The sequence below is a fragment of the Drosophila santomea genome, chromosome 2L, assembly GCF_016746245.2.
Source record: "Drosophila santomea strain STO CAGO 1482 chromosome 2L, Prin_Dsan_1.1, whole genome shotgun sequence".
NCBI lineage: Eukaryota > Metazoa > Arthropoda > Insecta > Diptera > Drosophilidae > Drosophila > Drosophila santomea.
The window spans coordinates 1,906,047-1,931,239 of record NC_053016.2 but is presented as its reverse complement, the minus strand read 5'-3'; the positions used below and the strand labels follow the sequence as shown (position 1 = coordinate 1,931,239).

General features: G+C 40.8%; 1 protein-coding gene across 10 annotated transcripts in view; it reads right to left on the bottom strand.

Annotated features, from left to right (window-relative positions):
* The window catches only part of LOC120443874 (mitogen-activated protein kinase-binding protein 1), a 58,843-nt gene that overhangs the window by 16,432 nt on the left and 17,218 nt on the right, over positions 1–25,193 (bottom strand). For 2 of the 10 annotated variants that reach the window (XM_039623251.2, XM_039623253.2), the window contains exons 2-3: positions 19,693–20,013; positions 19,541–19,623 (exon numbers count right to left, since the gene is read on the bottom strand). In XM_039623251.2, coding sequence (XP_039479185.1) covers positions 19,541–19,618 — 78 coding nt within the window. In that variant the 5' untranslated portion in view covers positions 19,619–19,623; positions 19,693–20,013. Of the gene's footprint in view, positions 1–566; positions 1,361–15,947; positions 16,416–17,795; positions 17,898–19,540; positions 19,624–19,692; positions 20,014–25,193 lie in introns of those variants that run through there. The other 8 variants (XM_039623252.2, XM_039623254.2, XM_039623257.2 and 5 more) reach the window with 7 other exon arrangements.

The following is a 25,193-nucleotide window of genomic DNA, read 5'->3' as shown; positions in this document are numbered from 1 at the left end:
GTATACATTCAGATACATTTGTACCCACAAGGCGCTTACGTGAGCAAAATGCTTATGACTATGAAAACAAGCCAAAATCCAAAGTTGCGCCAAGAGATTTTCGATAGAACACAATCGAAATGAGCTGGATTTTTCAAATACAACTGGTATTTTCTATTGAGATTCCTCCTTTGAGTTTCAGAATCCGCCGCCACCAGCTAATTGCCCATAATTACAAATTACCCTGGGGCAGAAAACGCTCGAGCTCAAATAGAATACTTTTGCCGGGCAAAAACCACAAAAATCCATTACAAGTGCGGAGACAACAGTTTTGTCTCATGCGAAATGAATCATGCGGTGGATAGTCTACCCGCGAGTGGGTAGAAATCTCAGTCTTAGAGTCATGGATATGAGTGAGTGTCTGGGCCAGGTCCAAACATCCAAACGGATGTTGCCCTGCTCTGGCCAAAATGCAAAGGGGAAAGGCCGTATGCTTTCTTTGCGGCCATTGGGGAATGAAAGTTGAAGTGGAACCGATTCCGAAGGCGAGTCCGTTTCGGCCATAAAATAATCTGGACGACCTTTACCTCGTAGGCTGCCACATCCTCCTTGCCGTAAATGGCAACTGGCGATGAGTTTCGGGGTGCGAACATGGCTCAATCTCTGCGAAGGTCCTTGAGGACACCCAAGACCACATTCCTCGGTGCGGTGTTCACTTAGTCAGTTAATTGCGAGTCGGGACTCTTTGTTATCTATACTTTTATGGCACATTTGAGACAGACGCCCACCAAAAGTAAAAAATTGAGCTTAAGGCGATAAATTCGTAATTCGTAAATTGTTTTTGTTCAGTTCAACTCTTTTTGGGGGCGTTGTGGTTTCGTTTTTTTCGTACAATTAATAATACACTTTAAATAATACTTTTTGCAGTTTTTTCGTTGCTTTTCGGCTATGTTTGATGACTAGTCTTTATAGCATTGGTTTTGCTTCTCTTCTCTTTTTGCGACTTTGTCAAGGTCGAGTTGTGTGTTCTCTTTGTATCCGTTCGGTTTCGTTGTATCTTTCAGTTTCAGTGCTGCGGTATCTGTTTATCTTTTGCTTTGCCACCGAAACTAAACTATAATTATTTTGTATTTTTCTAAAACTTTTTCACTGCGTTTCTTCAACTTTAGTTTGGGGATTTCATAAAATATTCGTTGCACGTTTTTCGCTGGCTTGCTTGCTAATTTCTTTTTACAACAATCAAAGCGTCGCCCTATAATTATTCAAAAAATTGCTGCTCGTTTGTAGTTGTGTTTAACTATTTTTATTTTTTTTTTCTGGTTGTTGTTGCATTATATTATCGTTAATTTTTCTGTCAGCCGTTGTCGCGTATCGTTTTTTAGCGCGGCTCAAATGAAACTGGCGAGATTTCAGCGATTTCAGCCACGACTTTGCCGATATCGAGTTGAGCAAACTGGAGAGCTTGAGATATGGCTTGAGTTATATGCCATAAGCTATATGGAGAAAAATTGAAGAGAGAGGAAAACGCTCGTTTGAGACCTGTCCGATTGAGTTTTTGAGCGGCACGCACACGTATCTGCCAGATACTTAGATACTCAGTCTTCGAGCTCGAACATTTGCATATTTCACGATGGAAACACGTTTCTGGCCCCAAGTCCAAAATAGCAATCGCTGTTCTAACACGCGAAATGAGCAAACTACTTTAGATCGCCTGCAACTTTGGTGCGGGAGGGCAGCGAAATGGCGCGGATGTAAGCTGAAAACACTTTAAAACAATTAATCAATGGTCGCTAGTTTTGGCACCCACGATTGCATTATTTATTTAATAATCTGCATACAACATACAACTGTGGAAAGTTATGGCATCTTAAGTCTGTCTGCACTGCCCACCGACTGCAATAAATTCTCCGAGTTACGGAATCGGTGGGCGTACCCGTTCCCTCCAAAAGCCGTAGAACGAAATTAGGCAAATCAACAGTGGCTAAAAATTACAACGAGTCTATAGGGCCAGCCAAGTGGAACACACTTACCACTGCCATGCAGATAGTTAGATACGGATGCAGATGGCCACAGATACAGATACAGATACAAATACATAAAGGGACGGATTGTTTGTTTGGGCTGGCGCTTTGGTCAAGATTCAGTTGCTGCGCCAATTGCTAAATAAAGCCATCGAATTGTGCAGTGGCTATTTGCAGAAAATATGCTAATTGCCATTTATGACTTATGGACTTAATTGGCGCACTTTAGGGCATTGTGGTTTCCCAATAATAATACTTCTAGTCAACCTCTTGTTTTCGTTTCCCTTCTTAAATGCCCCATTGTAATTCCCACACGGCGAAACACATAAGCGACTCTCTTTGGAAATTTTGATTCAAGTGCAATCATAAGCTTGGCCATTGCACAAAGGCCAATCAAAAAGGTAGCTACCTTTCCATAAACAACTCAGCGAAACACACACAAGCCACACACACACACAAACACATACAAGAGACGACAGAAAAGAAAATCAATTTGCATAACACAAATCAAGTGAAATAATCAGGCATCAGTGGAGAGAAAAGAAAAAAGACAGAGGCTGAAAAAACCAAACCGATGGCCAAACAAAATCCGAGCTTGCAACGCACTGCACCACCGACAGATTGACAAACAAACAAAGCAAAACACACTGGAAAAAATGCACAGTTGACAGACACCTTTGGATTGCACACCCCACCTCTCCCCATCACCATCTACATATACATTCCCCTGGTTTCCAAATTGTGCAGCCAATTTCTTTATCTTGTGCCATGGCAAAGTCGCAGTTCGGCGCTAGTTTATGGGGGAAAGTTACAGGCGACTTGCTCTGACAGATGCTAGGCAGATAGATAGATATGGTAGGGGAAATAGGGGGGTGTGGGGAATTGGGGGGTATGGGGCATTCCCAGGGGATGGGGGCTTGGGTATCTAGTATCTGGTATCTGGTATCTGGGTAGCTGTGGGTCCGCCTGCATGCGCCGCATATTCAAATGAATGCAGACTGCTCATTGTTGCTGCTGCTGTTGCTATTGCTGTTTGGTAGCCGTTTATTGCAGCACTGGAAAAAAGATGTTACCTAGTTCGCCTCAATTCAAATGCTAATGATTCCATACAATATATAAATAAAGAATCTTCTTCATCTTACATCAACTAAAAGTGACTATAGTGACTTGAAAAGATCTGACACAAAAGACAAGACGAGAGCTACCAGTTTTCTGCCAGTGTAACTGCTGGTGCTGCCTGTTGTGCCACTTGGCTGCCTTTTTCCTTTGATTTGCGCCGTGAAAAATCGCTGCACTGCACTGGAATTACAAACTATCCATCCACAGTCTGTCTGCGAGGAGAGCTATTTATCGCCTTTGCAATCCCACCTTCTGCAATTTGTAATTAAAATGCCTTTTTGCCTCATTGTCATTTTCGGATTGTACAATTTTCAATGTATTTTTTTGTAATGCAAATCGCCAATCGAATTACTTTTGTTCGGACCTGTCCAATGCTGCAAATGAGCCTTTGTTCGCATCGATTTGTGTGTGGGCAACTATAATCAATAATTATTATGATTTATTTGCATTGTTCTGGGCGTCGCAGATTAGATCTCCGGTGTTTGTGGGCTAAGAACATGGCCCACAGCCAAGTGGGGAGTCTCTGGAGGGTTGCAAGTGAGTTAGGATCGAGATAGTTCGGAATAATAACGTAATTGGTTCGATGCTTAAGATAGCAGTCACTGGGAATAGTTTGGGTTTGTGATTTCTCACTCAGAAGTGTCTTGCACTAGCCATCGATCACTGGGCGATTGAAAGGCACTCAACATTTCAATCGCAGCTGTCGATCGGATCGGCTCAATCCTCAGTCAGCACCTCCAATAAACCCACTCAATCCAATCGATTCAGTTTGTCCATCTGTCAATATCTCGGCAGCTCGAATTAAAAAAGCTCGCGATGAGGTAAGCTGCAAAATCTGAGCAAATCTCGGCTATCTGCGCCAATCGCCAATCGCCAATTTGCAGGCCACATATTGAAGCGTTGCCGACAATTTTGATTAATTGCAATGATTTGCAGCTAGCTGCAATCCAAAGTGTTACAACTACAGGTTGGCCATCAATCGCTGTTCCACAATTAATACGAAATCAATAAACCCATAAAGCTCAATCAAACGGGATAGTTGGTGTCGCGGATAAATGCCGACGCCAAATGGAAAAATTAAATATGAAACATAATTCAATAACAAAGCGTGGCAATTTACTCGGAATACCACTTGAACTACGTGACAAGCGTGATGGCTCTCGGCGTTTAGTTGGAAAAGTCTGGGAAAATCTGGCCATAAATTTGGCAAGGCGGGAAAGCGGCCCAAAAGCAAAATAAAAACCAGCGCATGGAAAGCAGGAAGAAAATATTTAAGGGGCCGGCTAACTTTCGGGTGTCAAAGTTGATGAAAGATGCTGCCAGCTACGACTTCAACTTTAAAGGAGGAGTTTCCAGCGCGAGACTGCATCTTCGGCGGCTTTAGTCGATTTGAAAGTTTAATCAAGCATTAGTGGTAGTTAAGAGGCCTTTTCGGTGATTTTATTGTCTTCTCTGCCCAAGAGTTGTTGTTGCTGGCACGTAGTGCACTTCGTAATGGTCGCGCAATTTGTCTAATGATTGCTATTTGAGCAAGTAATTTGTGAGTGCAGATCGAGGAGAGAGGCTCGTATGCAAGATGGAGTTGAAAGTCTTTTTATTCCGGTCAATTATAAGTGTTAATTATATGGCTTAAAACGCTTTCGGTGTAAGCTTTCTTTAAATGACACACAGCTCTGTGACTCGAATGGCTAAGTGAACGCTGCTGACGCAAATTGAAGATGGTGGTATGGTATTGTGTGGGCTTTAGTGGGTAACTACTGTGGGAAGTTGGGGATAGAGCTCTCAAAGTCTGGGATTCTCGATAAATTCCCAGCACGAGAGGTAAACCAAGTACTCACTTTTCGCTTAGCGAAAGATACATTTACATTTAATTGCCAGCAATATTTAGGTTTATGATAGTTATAAGATATCTCCCTGTAATCTCTGAACCGTTTTGACTACATTTAACTTTCCTCCTAATCGTCGAGTATGCATCATTTCCAACCAAGCCCATGTTGCTCAAATTGCTTTCAAAGTATCAATCTGCATCACATCTTAACCCTCATTATCTCACTTCATTTGTGGTCGTTCCAGTGCCTTTTGCATATCAATTTACCCGCCAAAGACTTAACCCATTACAAACTGATGGCCACATTCAAAGATATTGATTACATAATGCCCGAGCAGCAACCGAAAAAAGAAATATAAAAAAAATATCAATTTCGTGCGGTCACAAAATGCATTTAAGATTTAATTATATAGAGAGTGGGGCATTTTTAAATTCCACTTTGTTCGTGCTGTGCCTCATTTTTATGTACTGCTAAATGCTGCAGAGGAGTTGTGCTCGCTGTTGTGAAAACCACTCGAAAAAAATGCGTTTCAAATTGAAACGACTGGATACGCCCACAGGCAGGCCAGATACAGAGCTACAGATACATGCGATTCCATATTCCATATGTTGTACAAAAGTCTCGGGAGCTGCACCAGTTGCAACGCACTTAACCAAATTGCTACAATTTGACAAACACAAAAAAAAATAAAAAAAGAGGAAAAACAGAGTACACCCAAGCCAAAAGTGTTGGCTCTAATAACAAGTGTCAGTCTGTCAGTTGCCAGCCCCCAAAAGCTGCCCACAGTTCGACTTTTCAGTTTTCCATTTTTTCTTTGTATTGAAATGCAGTTTGTGCATAATTTTGTTGGGGTGATAAATTTTAAGTACTTAATTTTGTGGTATTAAAATGGATTTATGACATTACTTATAATTTGATTAAAAGTCGGCACAACCATTGAAGAGATCGGCGTATCATTTCCGGCATTTCATAAATTTAAAAATCAGCTACATGCCAAACTCTACCCACAATCTTATTTCGCGCTATTTGTTAGCCATTTTTTGCTTGACCATAACATCACGAAAAAATATGCAAATCGCTTTTAACAACTACAGACATTAATACGCCTCAACTAAGTTCAGTTGCTTCTTTGAATCTGGTACCAAAAAAGCCATAAAATATATGTTATCTAGTACATTAATTAATAACACAAGGCGGCAGTCTAAATTGTAGTGCAACAAATATAGGTAATAAATTATGGCCAAGTGTAATTTGGCGGGTTTTTTGTGTGTCGCGATTTCTTGCGTGCCTTTTGAGTTTGTGTGTCTCATTTCCTGAGCTCATTAAACAAATGTATAATTCACACCCAGACAGACCTAAAGAAAACCTGTCTTAGTGTGCCAAATATAATTATTAACTTGCATAAAATTGCTAAATTTATGAATATAAATCAAAATTGCGCAGGAAGTCGTTAAAGATAATATGTATTACATCAACCTGAGTGGTTTAAATACGTGAAGTTTTTCTAAAACAAACAAGGACAGAAAACTGCTACCTGGAAATAAACTGAATTTTTTTAGACTATTAAGATTAACAAGCTATATTGATAACAATATCTGATGATGTTGCCCCAAAAATATTACGTATACGACGCGTGGCGCGCTTGAACCTCAAAAAAATACTTAGTTAACAGATGAAAGTCTTTGGCATCTGAAATGATATAAGTTTTATATTGCAATTCACATCTTCTGGCATTGAATGTTGCATAATCATTTCGTAACAGATCCCAAAAGTATACACTAATAATCCAAAAGACTCAGGTGAGGTAAAAAGTTCTAAGCCAACCGCAGAAATTGACAATAGAACCAAAACTCTTGAGTTGATATTTATTTTCCTGTCCGCAAGTCTATCCTAATACAAACTATCCTCGCTACGAAGACCTCACACATTGCGAATAAACAAAGAACTTTCAGGCTATGCAAATTTCGGAAGACAAAGAAGCAAAATTATAGGCGTTATCTAAAGCCAAGCCGTGCCACATAAATCGGTTACTCATCTGGGTCACCAGAGATGGCGAAGAAAGAGCCCAGATTAAGTTACCAATTCTTCAATGAGCCGTAAACAACAAGATTCAGCAACCTCAATTTGCAGTTTTCATGTGCCGCTGCAACTCTCTTTTCAGCTCGATTTTGTATCTGCAATTGGGTGGGCGTTCCATCAAATAAAGTCAGCAAATTGTTATGGTTGCTAGTGATTATTTTTACAGCTTGTTAAGCAATACTGAGCATTATTTTGTATCGGACATGACTACCAGGTAAATGTCATTGAGCAGCGCAGAAAGGTGGGAAATCTTTGCGTCTTTGGACAAAAATCAATTAACTTCTCTGAATTTCCACCGCTCATAAAAACGTCTTGTGAAGACCTGCAGTTCACGCCAAGTAAATAAAAGATATGTAATTTTGATTTATGATCGGAATTAACCCGCTGGACATTCGACAAAACGGTTAATAGAAAGCTCAGATTCAAGTCGAAAAATGTTTTATTTATGACTTCTGCGGCACGCAATTGAACCGAAGGCCCGAAGAGAAATAAAAGTAATTTTGGATAAGTAGAACTGACATCATCTGCTGAGACAGCAAAGAGCTTTTTGCGTCTCGGACCGAAGCAAATCTCATTAGAAATGCATTTGCTAAGCCGAAAACAAAACCTGAATCTCGAAGTCAAGCTGAATGAAGACCCAACCAATTCTCAACTCGAGTTTGGCTCTAATTAATAAATCAACCTGTTGAGTCAGCGGGTAAATAGGAAACCAAATAAATTATGGCAAGTGAAAGAGAACAGACTTTCCCAGTCAAAGTGCTGCGGTGGGCGTCAAAGGCTAATGGCTTGATAAACTCATAAACAGTCTATTATCACCGGGAGAATGCAAATGAATCGAACATCTCAACTCAACCTTTGAGAAAGTCAAAAACGAAAGAAACTCAAAGTGGGCGCCCCCAAATTGTTATTGTTATGAATAGCGTTGAGCTCAGACTGTTTGTCTGGATATTCGGTAGCTTCATAAGATACAATATCTGTATCCGAGAACAAAACATTTAGGAGTGCCCATGCATCAATCAATTTGCCAATCATGTGGGTTGTAAAAATATAAAGAGTACAAAAGGTATGCAGAGTACAAAGAACAGAAAATCGAGGGGAACCAGTTATTAAAAGGTGTTGAAACTTGAGTTTAGATATCGAGTAGAAACACATTTGTTATGATTACTTCTTTCTAGTTTAATTGAACCTTACTTATGGCAGCCCAAAAGTCCTACTTTATAGTTAAAACGTGAGTGGTTTATACTTTATAGTTTGTTTACACACTTATCGCACCATATTTATGCGACGTATTTGAACACATTTGCTCACAAGTTTAAGCAAATTTGACAACTTTTTTGCCACTCGCCGGCCAGACAACATTCTCGCATTTGGGACTTCAAAAGTTTTTGCCGATTGAGTGCCACAAATCAAGTTTAAGTACGGCAACAAGGCAAAAAAAAGCAGCAAAACTATGTAGAATAGTAAAAAGAGCCACAACAAATGCTGCCAGTGGGCTGAAACAAATGTAATTGCGCGTGTCGAAATGTGGAACAAAAAACAGAAGAAACTGAAAAAAAAAACCGACATGTATACAGATACTCTGTCAGTCAGCCAGCCAGCCCACAACATTTAGATTCTAAACTCTAGATAAATTTATTTGTTCGGGCGACAAAACAATTGAATATTTCGCCGGCCGGCTTGAACAGCATTTAAAATGCACAACACAACGGAAAAACACGAATTAAAGCGAGAATAAATGCTGGCTGCATTTTAAAATTGCCCAGACGGGCAGAAAGTGAGGGCAACTGCCAAGTGTTAACTGCGTTTTCATGGCGCGGTTAACGTTCAACGATCGCGACTCTGCTGGAGGAAAATGCCAAGACGTGCCAAAAACCAGACCCTACTCACCCTTTCCCCATTTCCCTCGGATTGCATAAAACTTTTCCGGGGAAAGAGTAAGAGAGAGAGAGAGAGAGAGAGAGAGACGTCAAGTGAAGTTTTCAATCTGTCGGATTGGGCAAGAAGTGCGGTTACAAAATATTCGAGCCATCAATTTGGCGGCTCTAACAAAGTGTGTGGAGCGTTACCAACTTGACGCTAGTAAAACTGTCAGCCCGACAAGTGGCCATCAAGTGGGAAAGGCAAAAAGATTGTAGGGAAAGATTGATTATAGAAACACGGCGGGTTAACTTACATATCACTCAGCTGGGAAAAAAGGGTATTCAAATGTTTAATACATATGTGATCATCCGCATTAAAAGGCATTGTATCAAGGAAATTAGGAGTAAGAGTATTGTACTAGAAACCCCAACTCAAATAATCATTCACCTCTAGCAGGCCGCATTAAGTATACGCTCCGTGATCCCATTTTATGAATTGTTCAAGCCATTTAAAAATAAATGCTTAAGTCATCTTTGGCGAGGCAAAGTTCTGGCCTCATATCTGAGGAGCACCATGGCTTATCGTAAATAATACAAAATCTCGATTTCATTACGACCTGCACTCGGGTCCATTCGGGTTATTTAAATTCAGCTGTGAGCCAAAAATAAACAAATGACGATAAGCGCAAGAAATCACGCTCCAGTCTGATATAGTTAGTTAGCTATACTGGTATACTATAAAGAATAATTCTGTTTGGCTGGGCAACGAACGGGCAAAAAAAAACTAGTCACGTTTTTCCGGTGCTCAATGCCAAAGTGCAAATTATGCAAATCCCAGATCGCAGAATGCGGGTGGAGATAGCGGGCCATGCTTATAAAGGGTGCCAAGAGTTGGCTTTTTGAAACGAGGCATGGCCACGGAAAACATATACATAATCGATGGAGTGATGGATGGCTGGTTGGGCAATAGGTAAATATAAGTAAATAAATCATACTAAAGCAGAATTTTAAACATTTATATAAGACTTCCTTCTATTTTTGCCTAGATTTCCTGTTTCTCCCGAGTTTTCCCTCCGACATGCTCGAAATGTATTTGAGTTGGATTCGAAAAGAGTTTGCCACGCTTTGTTGCCCCAAATCACAAGCAACTGACTGTGCCACCCGTATATATAACTAATTACCACTGATAGTTCTTGTTTTCGGCCCAGTTCATTGACACTTCTATGAAACTAGTTATAATTTCACGGGCTCCACACTCTGGATCCCCCATATCCATCCGACTGTGTGTCATTTGCGGACGGACTCTAACTGTTTTGCATTGTTTTATGGTCAGCCAGACTTTTTGTTCACACATGGGAAACAAAGCCATCAAATAAAACGGCCAGCAAACAACAAAAAAGCTACATCTAAAAGCTAAAAGCTAAACACGATGTGCTGCAACAGTTTCCATTTAATGAAAGGTGTGGAACCACAGTGGAATTACGGTGGGTACTGTGAATACAGTGAATACAGTGGGTCACCCATGTGGCATAGAAGTTGCACCACCGAGCTGCCTGAATGGCCAACTACCGTTGGCATGGTTAATGTCACAGTTCCACGATCTTTTCTCGTTGATTGGGTAATGCAGTCGAGAAATGTGCGTCCCATTTACACGCCACAAAAACCAAGAAGTGCCTGCGGAAATTTATGTGTGCTCCACATATTGCCCTCGTAATTAGCCCCTCGGCGATTTGTCAGCCCAACCACTTTTGTCACGTTCCCTGCTCTTTCGGTTGTTCAAGATGGTCATGATGATGATGTTGATGTTGATGTTGATGTTTATGTTGAAGTCGCTGTCTTTCGGGACCCCGAGCATGAAATTGCCGGGCGTGAAACTAACGTGAGTTCCCTGACAGCTATAAAGATATATGGGAAGTGGGTGTCAATTGGCAGCTAACTTGTCTCGAAGTGTCTGCGTAAAATATGCGAGCTTCCTATCAATATCACGCACAAGTTGCAGAAGCAGTTGTCAATTTCAGATGTGGATACAATTATTTAGGTAGTTCCTGCAAAGGAATGACAGTTGGTGCAGTGGCTACGGAAAATGCTGTTATTTCAGTTGGAACTATAAAAATGCGATAAGAACTTTAGCGCTAAAGTGTTATTACTATTACTCAAAAATCAGCATAATGCCATTTCCTTGTGTATTTGGCTTGTTTAATCCAACTTTATCTGTTATTGCATAAGGCATGTGATAATCCCATTACATTCACCGCAATCCAATCTCACTTTCAGCACCACAGTTTAAATCCTCACAGATTCCACAATGCCACCTTCATGCCAAGTATTTCAGCGGAAACTTCAGCCTTGAAACGCTCCACCCGCAGAGGCAAGTGAGTAAGTGCACTGGTAATTGGGCTTAATAGTCGGGCTAATAACTAAAGGAAGGCACGCCCTACGGCCCCTTGAAAAACAACATGCATTGGAGCAAAACCCAACTGAACTAAAATGAATTCAACTCAACTGAACTGAACTGAGCCCAACCCAAGGAAACTGAAATTGAAACGAACGCTGCGAGCTGGTCGAAAACATTAATCATGCAAATGGCCCAAACACTTTTTCCCTCGCATTTGAAAATTACAATCCAGAAAATGCGCCACTATGGGTGACTGCTCCCACAAAAAGGTGGATATATAACTTTGACTTTGGTATCGAGGCATCGCGACGGAAAAGCGAGAGAAAAAAGGGAAAACAGTTCGGCCAAGCGGCCAACCGTTTTCCACATGGCCGCACAGAAAATTAGCAAAAGAGATCAGTCCAAGAAAAGCTATCGGCTTGCAGATTTTCAATTCGAGAAGCCCGAATGCAAACTGCATCGAGGAAAAGCCGCTGCCAGCCGGCGACCGGGGAAAAGTTGAAAGTAAAAGGAAATAAGAAAGAAGATAGAGGAACGGCGACTTTCCCAAAGCTGCAGCAGCGAAGGCTACTCTAGACGGGTCTGTGCTCCGCTTCGCTTTTCCTCCAGCGATTTTCCCGACTCTGCGTGGGTGTGTCGTCGTCTTGTTCGGCGGCGGATCCAAAAGCACTCTGGGATTAGCATACATTAGCGCCCCTGGGAAGTGCAAGCTGGCCAAGTCGGCAAGACCAGACCAGGCCACTCAGAAAGAGAGAAACCCCAAAGAGATACGACCAAAATGGGAAATGGAAAAGGGTTTTCCACCATACGAATCACGGTTACTCTTCGGAAATTAATTAACTAAATTAATCCGTATTCATGGCCTACCAAATATTAATAGCCTGCAACTTATTCCTATGATTCTATTAGCCTGCTTTACATTCTTGCCACAAAATGAGCTTTTTTTGAACATATTCGTTTTGAATGCCATTGTTCATACACTCCCAGAAAACCCAAAGTGTTTGAGAGCAGCCCGTAGAAGGCAAATGCATTGCCACTTTTTTGGGGTCCAAGTTGGAGGTGGTTTGTAGGTGGTGTTTTAAGCCTGGTGGTATTAGGCCCGTGTCTGAGTAAGGAGTAAGTGAGTGGTTTGCATTGCTGCCTCTAAAGCTGATTTCATTGTTCGGTTAGCAACGGCTTATGGACTTAAGTTGGGCGAAGCCAAGCCAGGGGCATAAATTAAGACTCGGATATTGTTTCAATAGTTGACTTTGTCTAATCTCGAAGTCTGCAATCTGCAGATCAAAAGGCGGTTTTCTGGGGGCATAAAGGGGAGGGAACGACTTTCAATATTCTTCGTGTTTTGTCGCATGCCCAAAAGCCTTTCAATTAAACGAGTCGCACGTTTTTTCGCTAACAAAAAAATGCATTTTAGCGCCAAATAAAAAGAGCCACAACAGCTATAAACCACTGCAAAGTTGAGCATATGTATGAATTGAAGGTACAGTGGCGCCTTCGTTTGCAGTAGAAGAACTGCTTAAAAAGTATGATTATTCAAATGTTATTTTTATCAAAGTTCCTAGGCTGGCAACATTGAAGTCATTTGCTAAAGGGTTATAGAGGCAACACCCCCTCCAGCGTTTGACTGCGAGGCTTCACTGTATGTGGTAAGCATTTTCTGTTACATTTTGAGGCCAACATGGGTTGGGGCACAGACAACACCAACAAACCAACAAACAGCAACCGCTCCAAACTGGCTGCTGTTTTGTTTTTCTGGGCCTGACTCATGATGCATATGCCGCATATTGATACAGTTTTCTGTTATTTTGCTGCGCCACAAAAAATCGAGAAAAGAAATGATACATGCGCCGGATAAATGATGTATGGAGTTGGGTAGGGCCGCGACTGGAAGTGGAAAATGCTGTTGTCCATTGCACAAAGACCTCTATTCATAGCCATTGAACTGGACGCAGCGTTTTCCTTAGAATTTCCCGCTGTAGCACCAAGTGAAAAGCGGAAAAGACGCCAGAGATTAAAACGGCAGTGATTTAAATGTGCAAATCAGTTTCAATTAATCATTTATACCATGGCATTCAATTCCTTCTTGCCAACGAAAGTGGAAAGTGGACCCGAAAGCAAAAGATACAAAGTCAAGGCTTCAAGTGCACTTGCTTCCTTTCACAATCTGGCCAAAAGTCAAACTGGCAACAAAATAAATGCAAGCCGCTTGGGTAAATGGAAAACCCAAACGGCACCATTTGGCCAAAACCTGTCACGCAGCCACACACTTTGAGTTAATTAAGTTGCAGCTCCCACACTCTCTTTTTTACAAAATTATACCACATTCACTGTACGCCCAAATTAGCTACTAGAAAACACATATTGACTGTAGATCCCCGGTGTTATCAGTGGCACACTTGCTTCGTGATAAGTTCCACCCACAATTGGAAGCACTAAGCGATCATTGGCCAAAATAATTACATGATGTCAGCCTCAAATCACAAGGCGCACTTAAAGGTCTTTTCGAGATAACTAGGTATATATCTGGCATTATGGGAACTTAATTGAATGTTTACTTACTTGGGGAAATGAAAGATACCACCAACTGGTTAGGCTTGAATATTTTCCAATTACGAGTATTGACATTAAACTGTCTTCATGCAACCAAGATTTCCCACCCTGACATATCAATCGTAAAGTAAGCCCCGCTAATTGTGATCCGCTTAGCCGGTTTTAGCCAGGAAAACACCAGCCAACAATGTGAGCCATTTTTAAGCATACACTTAATCTTTCTTCATCCAAAGTGACAAATCAATTCCCCCAGCGATTTAAAGAAGAATGATTAAACACTGTCTCGAGTGCAGTTTTCACTTTGTGTTCGAGTGCCTTAAATAGAGAATCGTTTAGGCCATATTTAGAAAAGAAGAAAAGCCGCCACCGACTAAGAAAGTCTGCAAATGTATTTACAACCGACTTGGCTTGATAAATGCTTACAAATCGCCAAACGACACTTTACTTTCTGAGCAGTTAGAAAGTCGACATTGCGACTAACAGCGAAATATGATAAACGACACGACTGACTTGATGAACACTTTCCCAGCAAACTGGGAGGCTGGTCATTAGAAGAAAACGCCGTCGACAACACAAGACAAGACTGGTTGCATTGGTTTTGTTTTGTGGCAGAGGGAAAAGTAGAACAAAAAAAAAGAGGAAAATCGAGACGAGCTGAGACCGGCAAACGGGACGAAAACGGGGGAAAAGTGGCTGCACATTTTGCTTTCAATTTGCCAAGTAGCCAGCGCAGATAACGCGGCTAACGCGGCGTATGAGCAATGTGCGAGAGGAGGGCGAGTGGAAATCGGGGGGATGGAGGATCATATGGGCCAAAACAATTACGGCTGCAAATGAAGTTGCTTGCTTTTGTGGTCTGCGGGTGGTGGGCGTGGCTTTGGGTTGGGGGGCTGTGGGCAATTATGTCCAGCAGTCGTGTAGAAAGAGGGGAAAAGCATCCATCTGCATACACGGAAAATGCAGGAAAACTGGCTTCTCCTCACGAGCAAATGTTTTCTGCTCCAAAAAGCTCAAAGCGGCTGTGAAAATGATTTTTCCCATTTTCATCTTGTCTCGAAAATCGCAAAATAGTGATTTAAACTGCAACACTTTTGTTAATAATGAAACCGAAAGGCACACAGATAAGCAGAGGAAAATGCTAATTGCGTGCAAAAATGCCGTTTGATTATCCGCTGCTGTGACCTTGAACTTTGCCACCTGTAAAGGGGAGAACAAAACAAAAAAAAAAAACAACAAAAAACAGACATCAAACTTGTTAAATCGCATTGCCCCCTGAGCTGTGCAGCTGATTAATTATTGCGCATTACGCAAGTCGAACGTTAAAAAGTTTCAGCCTTCTCTGTTGTATTTCTCCGCCGAGGGAAAAACAAATTAGAAAATTGTTTGCAGCAAATTGCGCTGTGCTGACATTTGCACAAGTTTTGCTGCGTTTTTGCCAAACCACAAAAGTTGCCTTCCATGATACAAAAAAAAAGGGTAAACGTACTTGGATCATAATTAAGCGGAATTATTAGGCGGCTGCACCAATAAAGGTCACAAGGGTAAAACGCTCTAAATAGAAGAAAATCATACTAAAAATGAATAGTTAATGCGAGAAGTTTCTTGGCTACTGAAGTTTTGCAACAGGCCACTCTTAACATTGAGAATCGCAGAGAACTGCTCTCTTATTTGCATAATTTGAGCTGCCCGAAAATATTCTTTTACTGGATTTTGACATATTGGCCCTCCAAAATGCACTCACCGCACTAAAGTAAAACTTAAATTGGAATGTCAAGTGGCGGAGCTCCGCTTCACTCCACAAACACTGAACTTTATTGCCCCACAAAGGGGACGTTTGCATCAAAATTAAAATGAACGCGTGGAAAATGCACGACAGTGGGGGGTTAAAAGCTGAGAAGCATAATTAATGGAAAACAAGCGGCTGCTGCACTCGTGGATCCATTCATGAACAATATGGAGTAATTTATGATGGGTTCGTCAGTTTGTATATATCTTTATTTTTTTTCGCCACTCGTTTGGGTGGCTATGCCATTTTTTGTATGCTTTTTTATTTGCAATTTTTTGTTGTCTGTTGTCTTCGTTGTCTGACTTTAGTTTGCCTATGTTTCGAACTCACTTTTTCGCTGCGCTCGTAATTCGCTGGGAACTTGGGCGAACCGAAGACCGATGACGGCGATGGGGTTAACGGCGACGCCAGCGGCGACTGCGACTGCGATTGGAGCGCCATGCGCTGGTGGTGCAGCGTGGAGAGCGTCGGCGTCGACGCCGACAGCGACGCCGGGGTCATGATTAAATGCCGCATTATTTCGCCCGATTTTCCACTGGTTTTTCTCACTTCTCCGCCCGCCTTTCACTGGCAATTGTTTTTTCTTTTTTGTTGGTTTTTGTTCACTGCGTTGCTTTTGGTTATTTGTTGCACTCGGCGGCTATTTACATTTCAACAATTACATTGTTTTTCCGTTTGTTTTGGCCAGCGATTCGTTACGATCCGCGTTTTTATTTGCCTCTTGTTTGGTTTTATTTTATTTCGTCTCACTTTATTTCACTGTAAATGTCAATTGCCTGTGTGGGGCAAAACATTTTGCTAGAAACAACAGCACAGAAATTTAATAATCCAAATTCAACAGCTGCGCGGATGTTGACAGAACGGAACAGTCACCATTGCCAAATGGGTTACGTTCTGAATACCAGAAATAAAAGTGCTCTTTCACTGCCTCTAATTGCCGCCCTCTATTTAAATGACAAAATGCACTCGTTGAAACATTTCCTTCGATTTAAGTAACTATCAATATCGATATACGATTCTTGCTCACATCTCGATTTCTACGATAATTGCAGTAAGTCATATTTTCTCTATGTTTCTCTAGCTTGAAAATTATAGCGTCTAGTTTAGTTTCTCATCCAATTTGTTTACCATAACTTTTCGCTAGCTCGTCTGCTTCTTCTACCCTTATCTGAGCACTTTAATTGCCTTTACTTTTATCACCTTGCTTCTTGATATATTTGCTTTTGCTTTTCGTTTAGCTTATCGCTTATCTCCCCCGCTTCCCCCTAGTATTTCAATTCGCAGCTTGTTTTTCTCGTGTTTATTACAACTTTAGCTTGCTATTTTCAAGCTCATAACAATTTTAGAATTTTAGACTTGCTCCACGCCCTTTGCATAATCAATAAGTAATTTATTCCGCCATTCGAAATTTCAGAAACTCTGCTGTTCGGTACGACTTTTTATCGTTTGTGTGCTGTTTTTCAGCGGTCGAGCATATCAGTACCTTGATAAGCATTTTGCGGAATATCATGAAAAAGCAGATAAATTGCGTATACGCCACGGCGACGGCAACGCAGTTTTTAAGGTTCGCAAGGCAATTGCAATGTTTTTAGCTTCTTTATTAAAAAGCAAAATAAAACCATTTCTTTCTATTGCAACTTAAATGTGGCACTGTTCTATGCATTTATTTTAATTTGCATGTGGCAGTGATCTAATCGCCTAATTTAATTAACCACAAGAATCTGAGAACCGTAAATTGACTTGGGTTCTTTTTTCGCCGCTTTTCTCTGCTTTTACAGATTATATAACGTCATCTTGATCATTAAAACTTGATGACGGTGGGTTCATTTTTGTTTTATTTGTGTTTATTTGCTGTTATTGGTGTCGGTGTTGTTGCTGTTTGCTGTCGACCGAATTACACGCACCGAAAATGAACAAAAGCAACAACGAACAACATTCGAAGGTCATTCCGCAGTTTTTGGGCAAATTAGAAACATGAGAGGCACACTAAAAAAACTAAACTCAAAAAAGTTTAAGTTTAACACGATTTAAGCGGGTCAAATGCAATTTGTTCGCCATGCCGAAATATAACTTTTATTTGCGGTATTTCTCGTTACGTTGTTTCTTTCCTCGCTGATTGGCTTTTCATAATTTTCCGAATTGCACAAACAAATTGCATGCGAACGCGTTTGCAAATACCAATACAGATGCAGCCAGGCGAGACGCGAAGACAGCCACAGTCAAAGCGGAAAAGCGCGAGGAAAATCACTGAGCACGCAGGAAAATCGCGGCGCTCCAACTGGAATACGAATTGTAACTGAAAGGCGGCGACAAAGCAAACGCAGCTAAAGCAGCGCAAAGCAAAGCCAGCGGCGCAGGCAGCGCAAAGCTCCAAAGCCCCAACAGCTGACACACAAGCAAAACAATAACGAAAACAAAAACAAAAGCCACTGGGAGAGATCCCCACTCTCTCGAAAAGCTAAACAATCAGCTGTTGTCTTTATTCCAGACTAAATAAATAGAAAAATGTAACTTAATATAACCTTAACCGAATTTCGTCGTTTCTTTGTTGATATCCTAGAACTTAGCGTAACAGAGTGTTTGTTTTCAGTGTAGATCATTTTGACCACGCGAAAGCTTTTCAAGAGCGCGAAAGGCTTTCTCTTCTTTCTAACGCTTTATTTTAAACTCTTTCTCTTCGCCCCTTCTTAGATCCATAATTGCCTTTGTTTCGTTTCGATTTGGTTTATTACTTAATACAACTTTGGATTTTGAGTGGGCGGTGGGCGTGGCGGGTGTTTGGCGGTGGTCGAGTGGTTTGTTCGTCTGTCTGCTGCGTGCATTGAACTTGACATTAAACAATGCAATTGTTTTGTTTTACTAATTGCGTGAAACTCGAGCGCACGTTAATTGTGGGTTACCTTTGTGGAACCTGAGTTGGGAAGTGTGTGGTGGGTGGTTAATGAACTTACCCACCCGGTGGGTGGTGTGGGGTGGAATGTGGGTCGATGGGGTGACAATCGTCGTGGATGATTGATGAGTATCTCTTTTGCATGTGGCTGCTAATTAGCTGGGTGTGAGTTTAAGTGAATGATATGTGCAATTACTTGTTTTTAGTCAGCAGTCGTTTAATGACTTCAACATTTGGTACTTTAAATTAAATCATAGCTAGCGACTGTTTATGAATGTTTAATATTATACGTAAATATTTATGCACGCCCCTTTTATTATGGAAATATAAATCAGTTGATTATACATTAATCTTCATTCATCAATAGTTTTCCGTCATAAATTTTTGAATTGTCTTCTTCCAACTTTCTCAATCAACTACTTTCAATTAAAATTTCATTTCCCCATTGAAAAGCATACCTGACATAAGCCAACGCCAACTCATGGTCATTCAGCATTTCAAAAGGAAAATGCGCTTTGTGGAATTCCAGCAAATTAATCAAATCGCAGTCAGTTGAACAAAAAAATGTCTTAAAACGATCGGAGAAAAAATATACAAATAAATGACACAACCCAATCGCTTTGCATTGGTGGGCGAAGTTCGTCGAATGGATGCAGCGAAACTTTCCATTTTCCTCTTCGAACCAAGAAGATAAACAAAAGCGTTGGGGAAACTGGATCACATGCGCAGCAGGCGGTCTTTTATTTAGGCGGATTCGACAGTGACAAACCTCCCAACTAAACCAAGAAAGGAAGACAGCCGCTTAATCAAATGCGGACTTTAATAAATGCCGGGCCAGAATATGAATATATTCCAAGAGTTAGTAAAGAAAGTTTTTCCATATTTCAAATAATATTTACATCTGTGCTTATCACCCGAGTTCGGATACCAAAATTGGTGACAGAACCCAACACAGATCCTGAGATATCAAGATGTTCATCTTAAGCAAACCCCTATCCTTATGGATAATATGTATAATAATAATAGCACTCACCCTATCCATTAACTGTTCGTCGTTCCGTTTGCGCCTCGCGGGCGCCCTTATGATGCGTCCCACATCTGGAACGTCCATGATTGCTGTGGATTGCAAACGCAAAGAGAAAATGAAATAAAAGAGAACGTTCGCTGCTTTTTTCTCTCTTTTACTTTTTCAAAATTGTGTCGCTCACCGCTCGCCAGCGGGGTTTCGAACCAGCGCAAATCACTTATACGCGAGCGCCGGTCGGTGGTTGACTCCGCTGAGTGCAGCTTTGAGCATTTAGTTGTGCTCAGAAAGTGCGCCTTGAGTTGCGCTCGAAGCTTACAAAATCCACTGCATACTTTGGGGCTGGCTGCATTTGGCTTCAAAATTTGGCAGTTTTCTTGTTTGATTTTAGTTGAATGTTTTATAATTTTATGGCAAGTATTGAAGTTTTCTTAGTTAAATGGTGGAAGCTTAGGTGGCAATTGGCCTTTGTGGACAGCGATCTAAAAAAGACAAACAAGGCATTTTAATAATAAATAATAATCCCAGTAATATATTTTTCATAAAAGTTTAGTCAGTTTTACTGCCAACTTATTTAAATTACTTCAACTAGTACAAACTTAGTAAAAACTTTGCATCTTTTAAGCCATTTTATGTCAAATTGAAAAATGCATTAAAAGGACTTTTCACCTTTTCTCGTCTACCTTAAGCACACTTTTCCAGCTGTTGGTGCTCGCCCACTTTTCCCCGCCTGCCTGCCCACTAGAAACAAAGTTTCCCCCACGAATTTACTTTCCCAGTTTTCCGCTGAATAAAATATGATTGAGGTTCAAGGCGACTGAAAGCTTTCAACTGCAACAATGTCAATTTGCTGCCTGAAGAGCTGCGGCTGTTTGTCTCGGGGCTACCTTTTCCAGTGTTGGTAAATTGATTTTGAAGGCTAATAAAATAGTCAAGAGTTTGGAGGAAACGCGGAGAAGCGGAAGGAAAGCAAGAAAGGAGCCACCTAATCAATTTGCCGAGTGAAAAGCATCTTACTAAGCTTCTCTTTCTACAAGGTTGAATTTAAAGGCTGAATTTAAAGTTAAGTTGAGTTAAGTTAATTGGCGTAGTTCGAATCGCTTGCACGCCCAATTTACTTCTTAAACAAGACAACGCACAACTCACTCACTAAGTCACACAAATCAGCGAAGCAATTAGACACTCTGCAAATCAATTAAATCAACATGGGGCTCGAAGATTCGAAAAGTTCGTCACTTGCCATTTTCCATTTTCCACTTGACAATCGACGATCGACAATTGACAATTGACAATTCATTTAAGATGCAGCTGGCTGAGGGGAAGTTCTGGCATACAAAAACGGTTGACAATGGTCATCCAATAATGGTCGTGTGACGTCTCCAGCGGGCCATAAAGCCAATGAATCACAAATCACTCGCAACTCACACTTGTTACCACATTGCCACCCAGATTGATAAGGGATGTGAATGTGGCAGTGCAATTTCGCATGATTTCATTTGGCCAAGGTGAGTTTATCTTGGGCCTGCGATAAATGTTAGTGGGTCGAGTGCGGTCGTGGTTTTGTGTGTTCGAATTACAATATATAGGCGGCACTTGGCCATGTTAATTAAACAGCGAAACAAGGAAACACTTGTAATTAATGCGCAAAAAGGCAGCAGCAACAACAAAACAATGACTAAGTGATTACAGATACAAAGCGGGCTGGAAAAAACAAAACACAGTATATGTAGAAGACGAAACCTCTGCTTGAATGAATCCAAAAAAGTGTGGCGGAAAAGCGTGAAAAAACAGCGGGGAAAACGGCAAGCAAATGGAGATACCTCCAGTCTCGAGGTTGAACAATTTTCCTCTTAGTTTTGCACCATTTTCGGTGTTTCATTTGCATAATTTGCTGAAAGATGCCAACGCAGGTGACCAAATATTGCGAAAATTCTTCAATTTCCTGGCCAAGTTTTCTTTTGGCAGGGAAAAGTTGGGAATTTAACGTTGATTATGCTGAGTTGAGAATAGCTGTACGATGAGTCAACGGATTAAAGTTTAAAAGAGTAATTGTTTTAGAATGATTAAATCTTCATATATTAAGCAAACTTTTCAGTTGAAAGCTAGTCTGCTTTAAAAACAGAGGCACGCGTCGCAACAAATCACCTATTTAATGAATGCAATCGACACTAAACTGGCAATATTATCGTTTTGTTAACTTGTTTAATTGCCCGAGTCCGCATCGCCGAAAGCAAAACATGTAGTTTATAAACAAGTGCTAGCATATTGACAATAAACGAGCGATTTATCAACGTAAGCAAAGGGAGCTGCAGTGCCCACATATGAAGCAGTTTCCACCATTTCCCCATCTTTTTCTTGGGGCTCCTCTTGCCAATCAAGTCAGCTCCAATTTCGCAGAATCGCTTTGGTGTGTGTCGCCCACTTTTTACACGGAGCAATTAAATTATGTATTATCTTTGGATTGGCTTTCAGCTGAAATCAAGTTGTAAATCGATTAGGGGACTGCCTCCACTCTGCTCTTTGTTTTTCCTTTGTGAGCACAGTGACCGCCATAAATAAATGCAGTTGACGACGGCTGAGTGATTTATGCGCTTATGCGACAGTTAGGCAGGCAATTGGATTTTTTTCATAATTTTATATATCCTAGTTTTCCATTGATTAGATAGACGGGCGACTGGCAACTGACAACTGGCAACTGGCGACTGGCACATATTGGGCGGATTTTATCTCTGACCATCGCTGCTATAGAATTTTTTGCAGTTATTATTGTCTGAGCGTTGAGAACAAGTTTTATTCCATCTTTTTGTTGGTGGCTGTCGCTTTTTTCTCGCTTCTTGTGAGTCAATTGACCCAAATTGTTGGGCTTCGGCCTTTCTGTCTGAATCGACTTGGGCAGCCTCTCTTGTTGTAGCAGACGTGTCGTTTCGCTGTGCTCAGATTGGCCCCAAATACCCTGTAATTCAGGGGATACAGGAACTAAAGTAGTCTAAGGTATATTATATATAATATAATTTGTATAGACCTCTGACTGATTAGTTGTTACAACGTAAATAAAAGGTGCTACGATGACAACGATCAGTTTTGTAAAAGATCCAGCACTTCTCATTCATAATACCTTTCATTTCGAACAAAGGGCATCTCGACTTCCACACACTCAATTAACGCTCTATACATGTTTTTCGCTCAGTTTCCTGTTCTTTTGTTTTTAGTGGGTCGTCTTAAAACGAAAGGCAGTTGAACTTTGCCAAAATGATCAGCTGAAGCACTGAAAAGCTGAAGAGGCTGGGCATGTGGCTGCAAATAACTCTTATCTGATGTGATGATATACACAGGGATTTAACTATACACTAATGAACCAACTAATGAATGCTGCATTTTGATTTATGAGCAGTGTTAAGATGCTTTCTGTGAACTATCAGAATTGCAAATTGATAATGAATACCCTGGATACTCTGGAAAGAGGCTTTTGGGTCAAGCCAGTAGATTGGGACTGATTAAATCACGCTCCACTAAATGCTCAGTCGGCATGGATTTAGAAGACTCCACCCAATTCCTGGAATTAAATCGTTAAGTCCGTTTATGACAAAAGGTTTAATAAAATTCAAGGCCGACCAATATTTGTTTGCATTTCCCTCGTCTACGAAATTGAGTTCGCCCACATTTCGAGCTGAGTTCGCAATTTACCCCAACATTTTATGGATCATTTAGCATATGAGAGGAGGCCCCCAAAGAAAACCGAAAGCCAAGCATCGTGAAAAATATTGCAAACTTTGATTAAATTCATTTTGAGGCCTTTGACTCGCTGCGAGTGCGAAACGAGTGAGTTCAATGAATTTCTGTGTCAACAGCTTGCAAGTTTTAATTTATTTCGCCGCGTTTTGATGACTCGATTTAGGCATTCGATGAACCCCAAGCTGAATTTAGTGAAGTGGAAAGTTTTAACCACTATTTTCCTTATTTGCCAAAATTATACAAGTAACAGCAGGACACCAAGCGCTGTATCTCAACGCTTCAAAAAACACTTTAATTATTTTCTTTGCATTCCAACAATATAATATACATTGTGTATTGTACTTTACACCCTATAATTGTGGCAATAAGTATTTCAACTTGTGGACTGCAACCAAAATGATCATATTTATCAGTCTACTTTATTTATTTATTTGCTGATATTTATAGATTCCATTACGTGAAATGGGGTAATAAGAAAGTACAGCTGACTTTTTACTGACATAATTTCAAGGAGTCTTTAGAGTTCAGGGCTTTCCATCTTCGAGGAGATTTAATTCAAAGACTAAGTGTTTCCACTACTCATTATTTTACACATTTCTTGCGTACTCAAATTACAATTTTCTCCCATTATCTCGGCAGCATGGTGTTATTAAAATACAAATTCTCCAGCCACAACCGAAAACGCCCCGTGCAAATAGTTTACGAGGGGGAGTAATCTCGTGGGTTTTTTTTTTTTTTTTTATGTGGAACCTGGTGGCTAAAAAGCAATCAAAGAGACGCCTTGAAAGAGGCGGCACTTAAAACTGAAATCCAAGTCGGTGAGGCTAAATTTCCAGCTGATGATGCCGAGCTCAAAATTGAAGCTGGAAAATCGGGCGGAAAGTGCACACTGCACACTGCACGCTGCGCGTTTTATTTTCTTCGACGCCTCGAGTGTTAATAAAATGTTACAGTTAAGTTGCCACGAAAGGCGGCGGAGGAGGCGTGGCACATCCACCGTATGTGGTAAACATTTTTCCAAGAGGAATGCAAAATGAATTGCAACCAAATGGAGCTGTTGCTGATGATGTTGTTGTGGCGCAAGATGATTGCAATTCCATTTCCAATGATTGGCAAACAGCATCCCCAGGGGCGTAGCGCATTAGGGGGCGGGGCCGGGGCCCAAAGGGTGTGAAGGCAACACGTCTTGGGATCCAAAAAAGAAAAACTCAGTCGATGCCCAGCACATGCAATATCTAAGAAAACCGACGGCCACAATTTGCATGTTGTGCTTGCCATATGGAAAATGCTTTTGAAGCACTTGCAGACATAATTGCATGTGTGAAATGCCTATCTAAACTTCGAAGGTTTTTATTAAAAATTAAAACTAAAATAAAACTTATTAAAACTTAAATAAACCTACTTCAAATACCTTAACCTCAAAAGCCATTTATTCAAAGAACAAACAAGAAATGTTCAAGAAAACTTTAGTTCCTAAAGTAGGCAGCTTTTTTTTGCAGTGCATTACATAAATTATGCTGCTTTTGCCATCAGGTGTTGACTAGGGAAAAACAAGCGATACTTTTGGGTGAAAAAAATGGCAAAATTTAAATACACTTGTGAAAGACGCGAGATGAAAAACCCACAAGAAGGTGGATAAGTGGAGAAATAATTCCAAGCGAGACAATGAGGCTGCAGAAACAAACGCAACGCAAAAATGTACACGGAAGTCAACGGGGGATAAAAACATCGAAAATGAATTTCCAAGATGGTTTTCCAATTTGGCACGGACCTGTGAATCTGCGGGAAAAGTGCAAGGAAAACGCAAAGCAAATAGAAAAGTGAGCTCGAGTTAAATGGGCGTTAAATTGGCTGCAGCAATCGCATATGGAAATCCATATGGCTGTGAAATGGCTTAGGGCCTATTAAGACCACTCCACTAAATACTCGA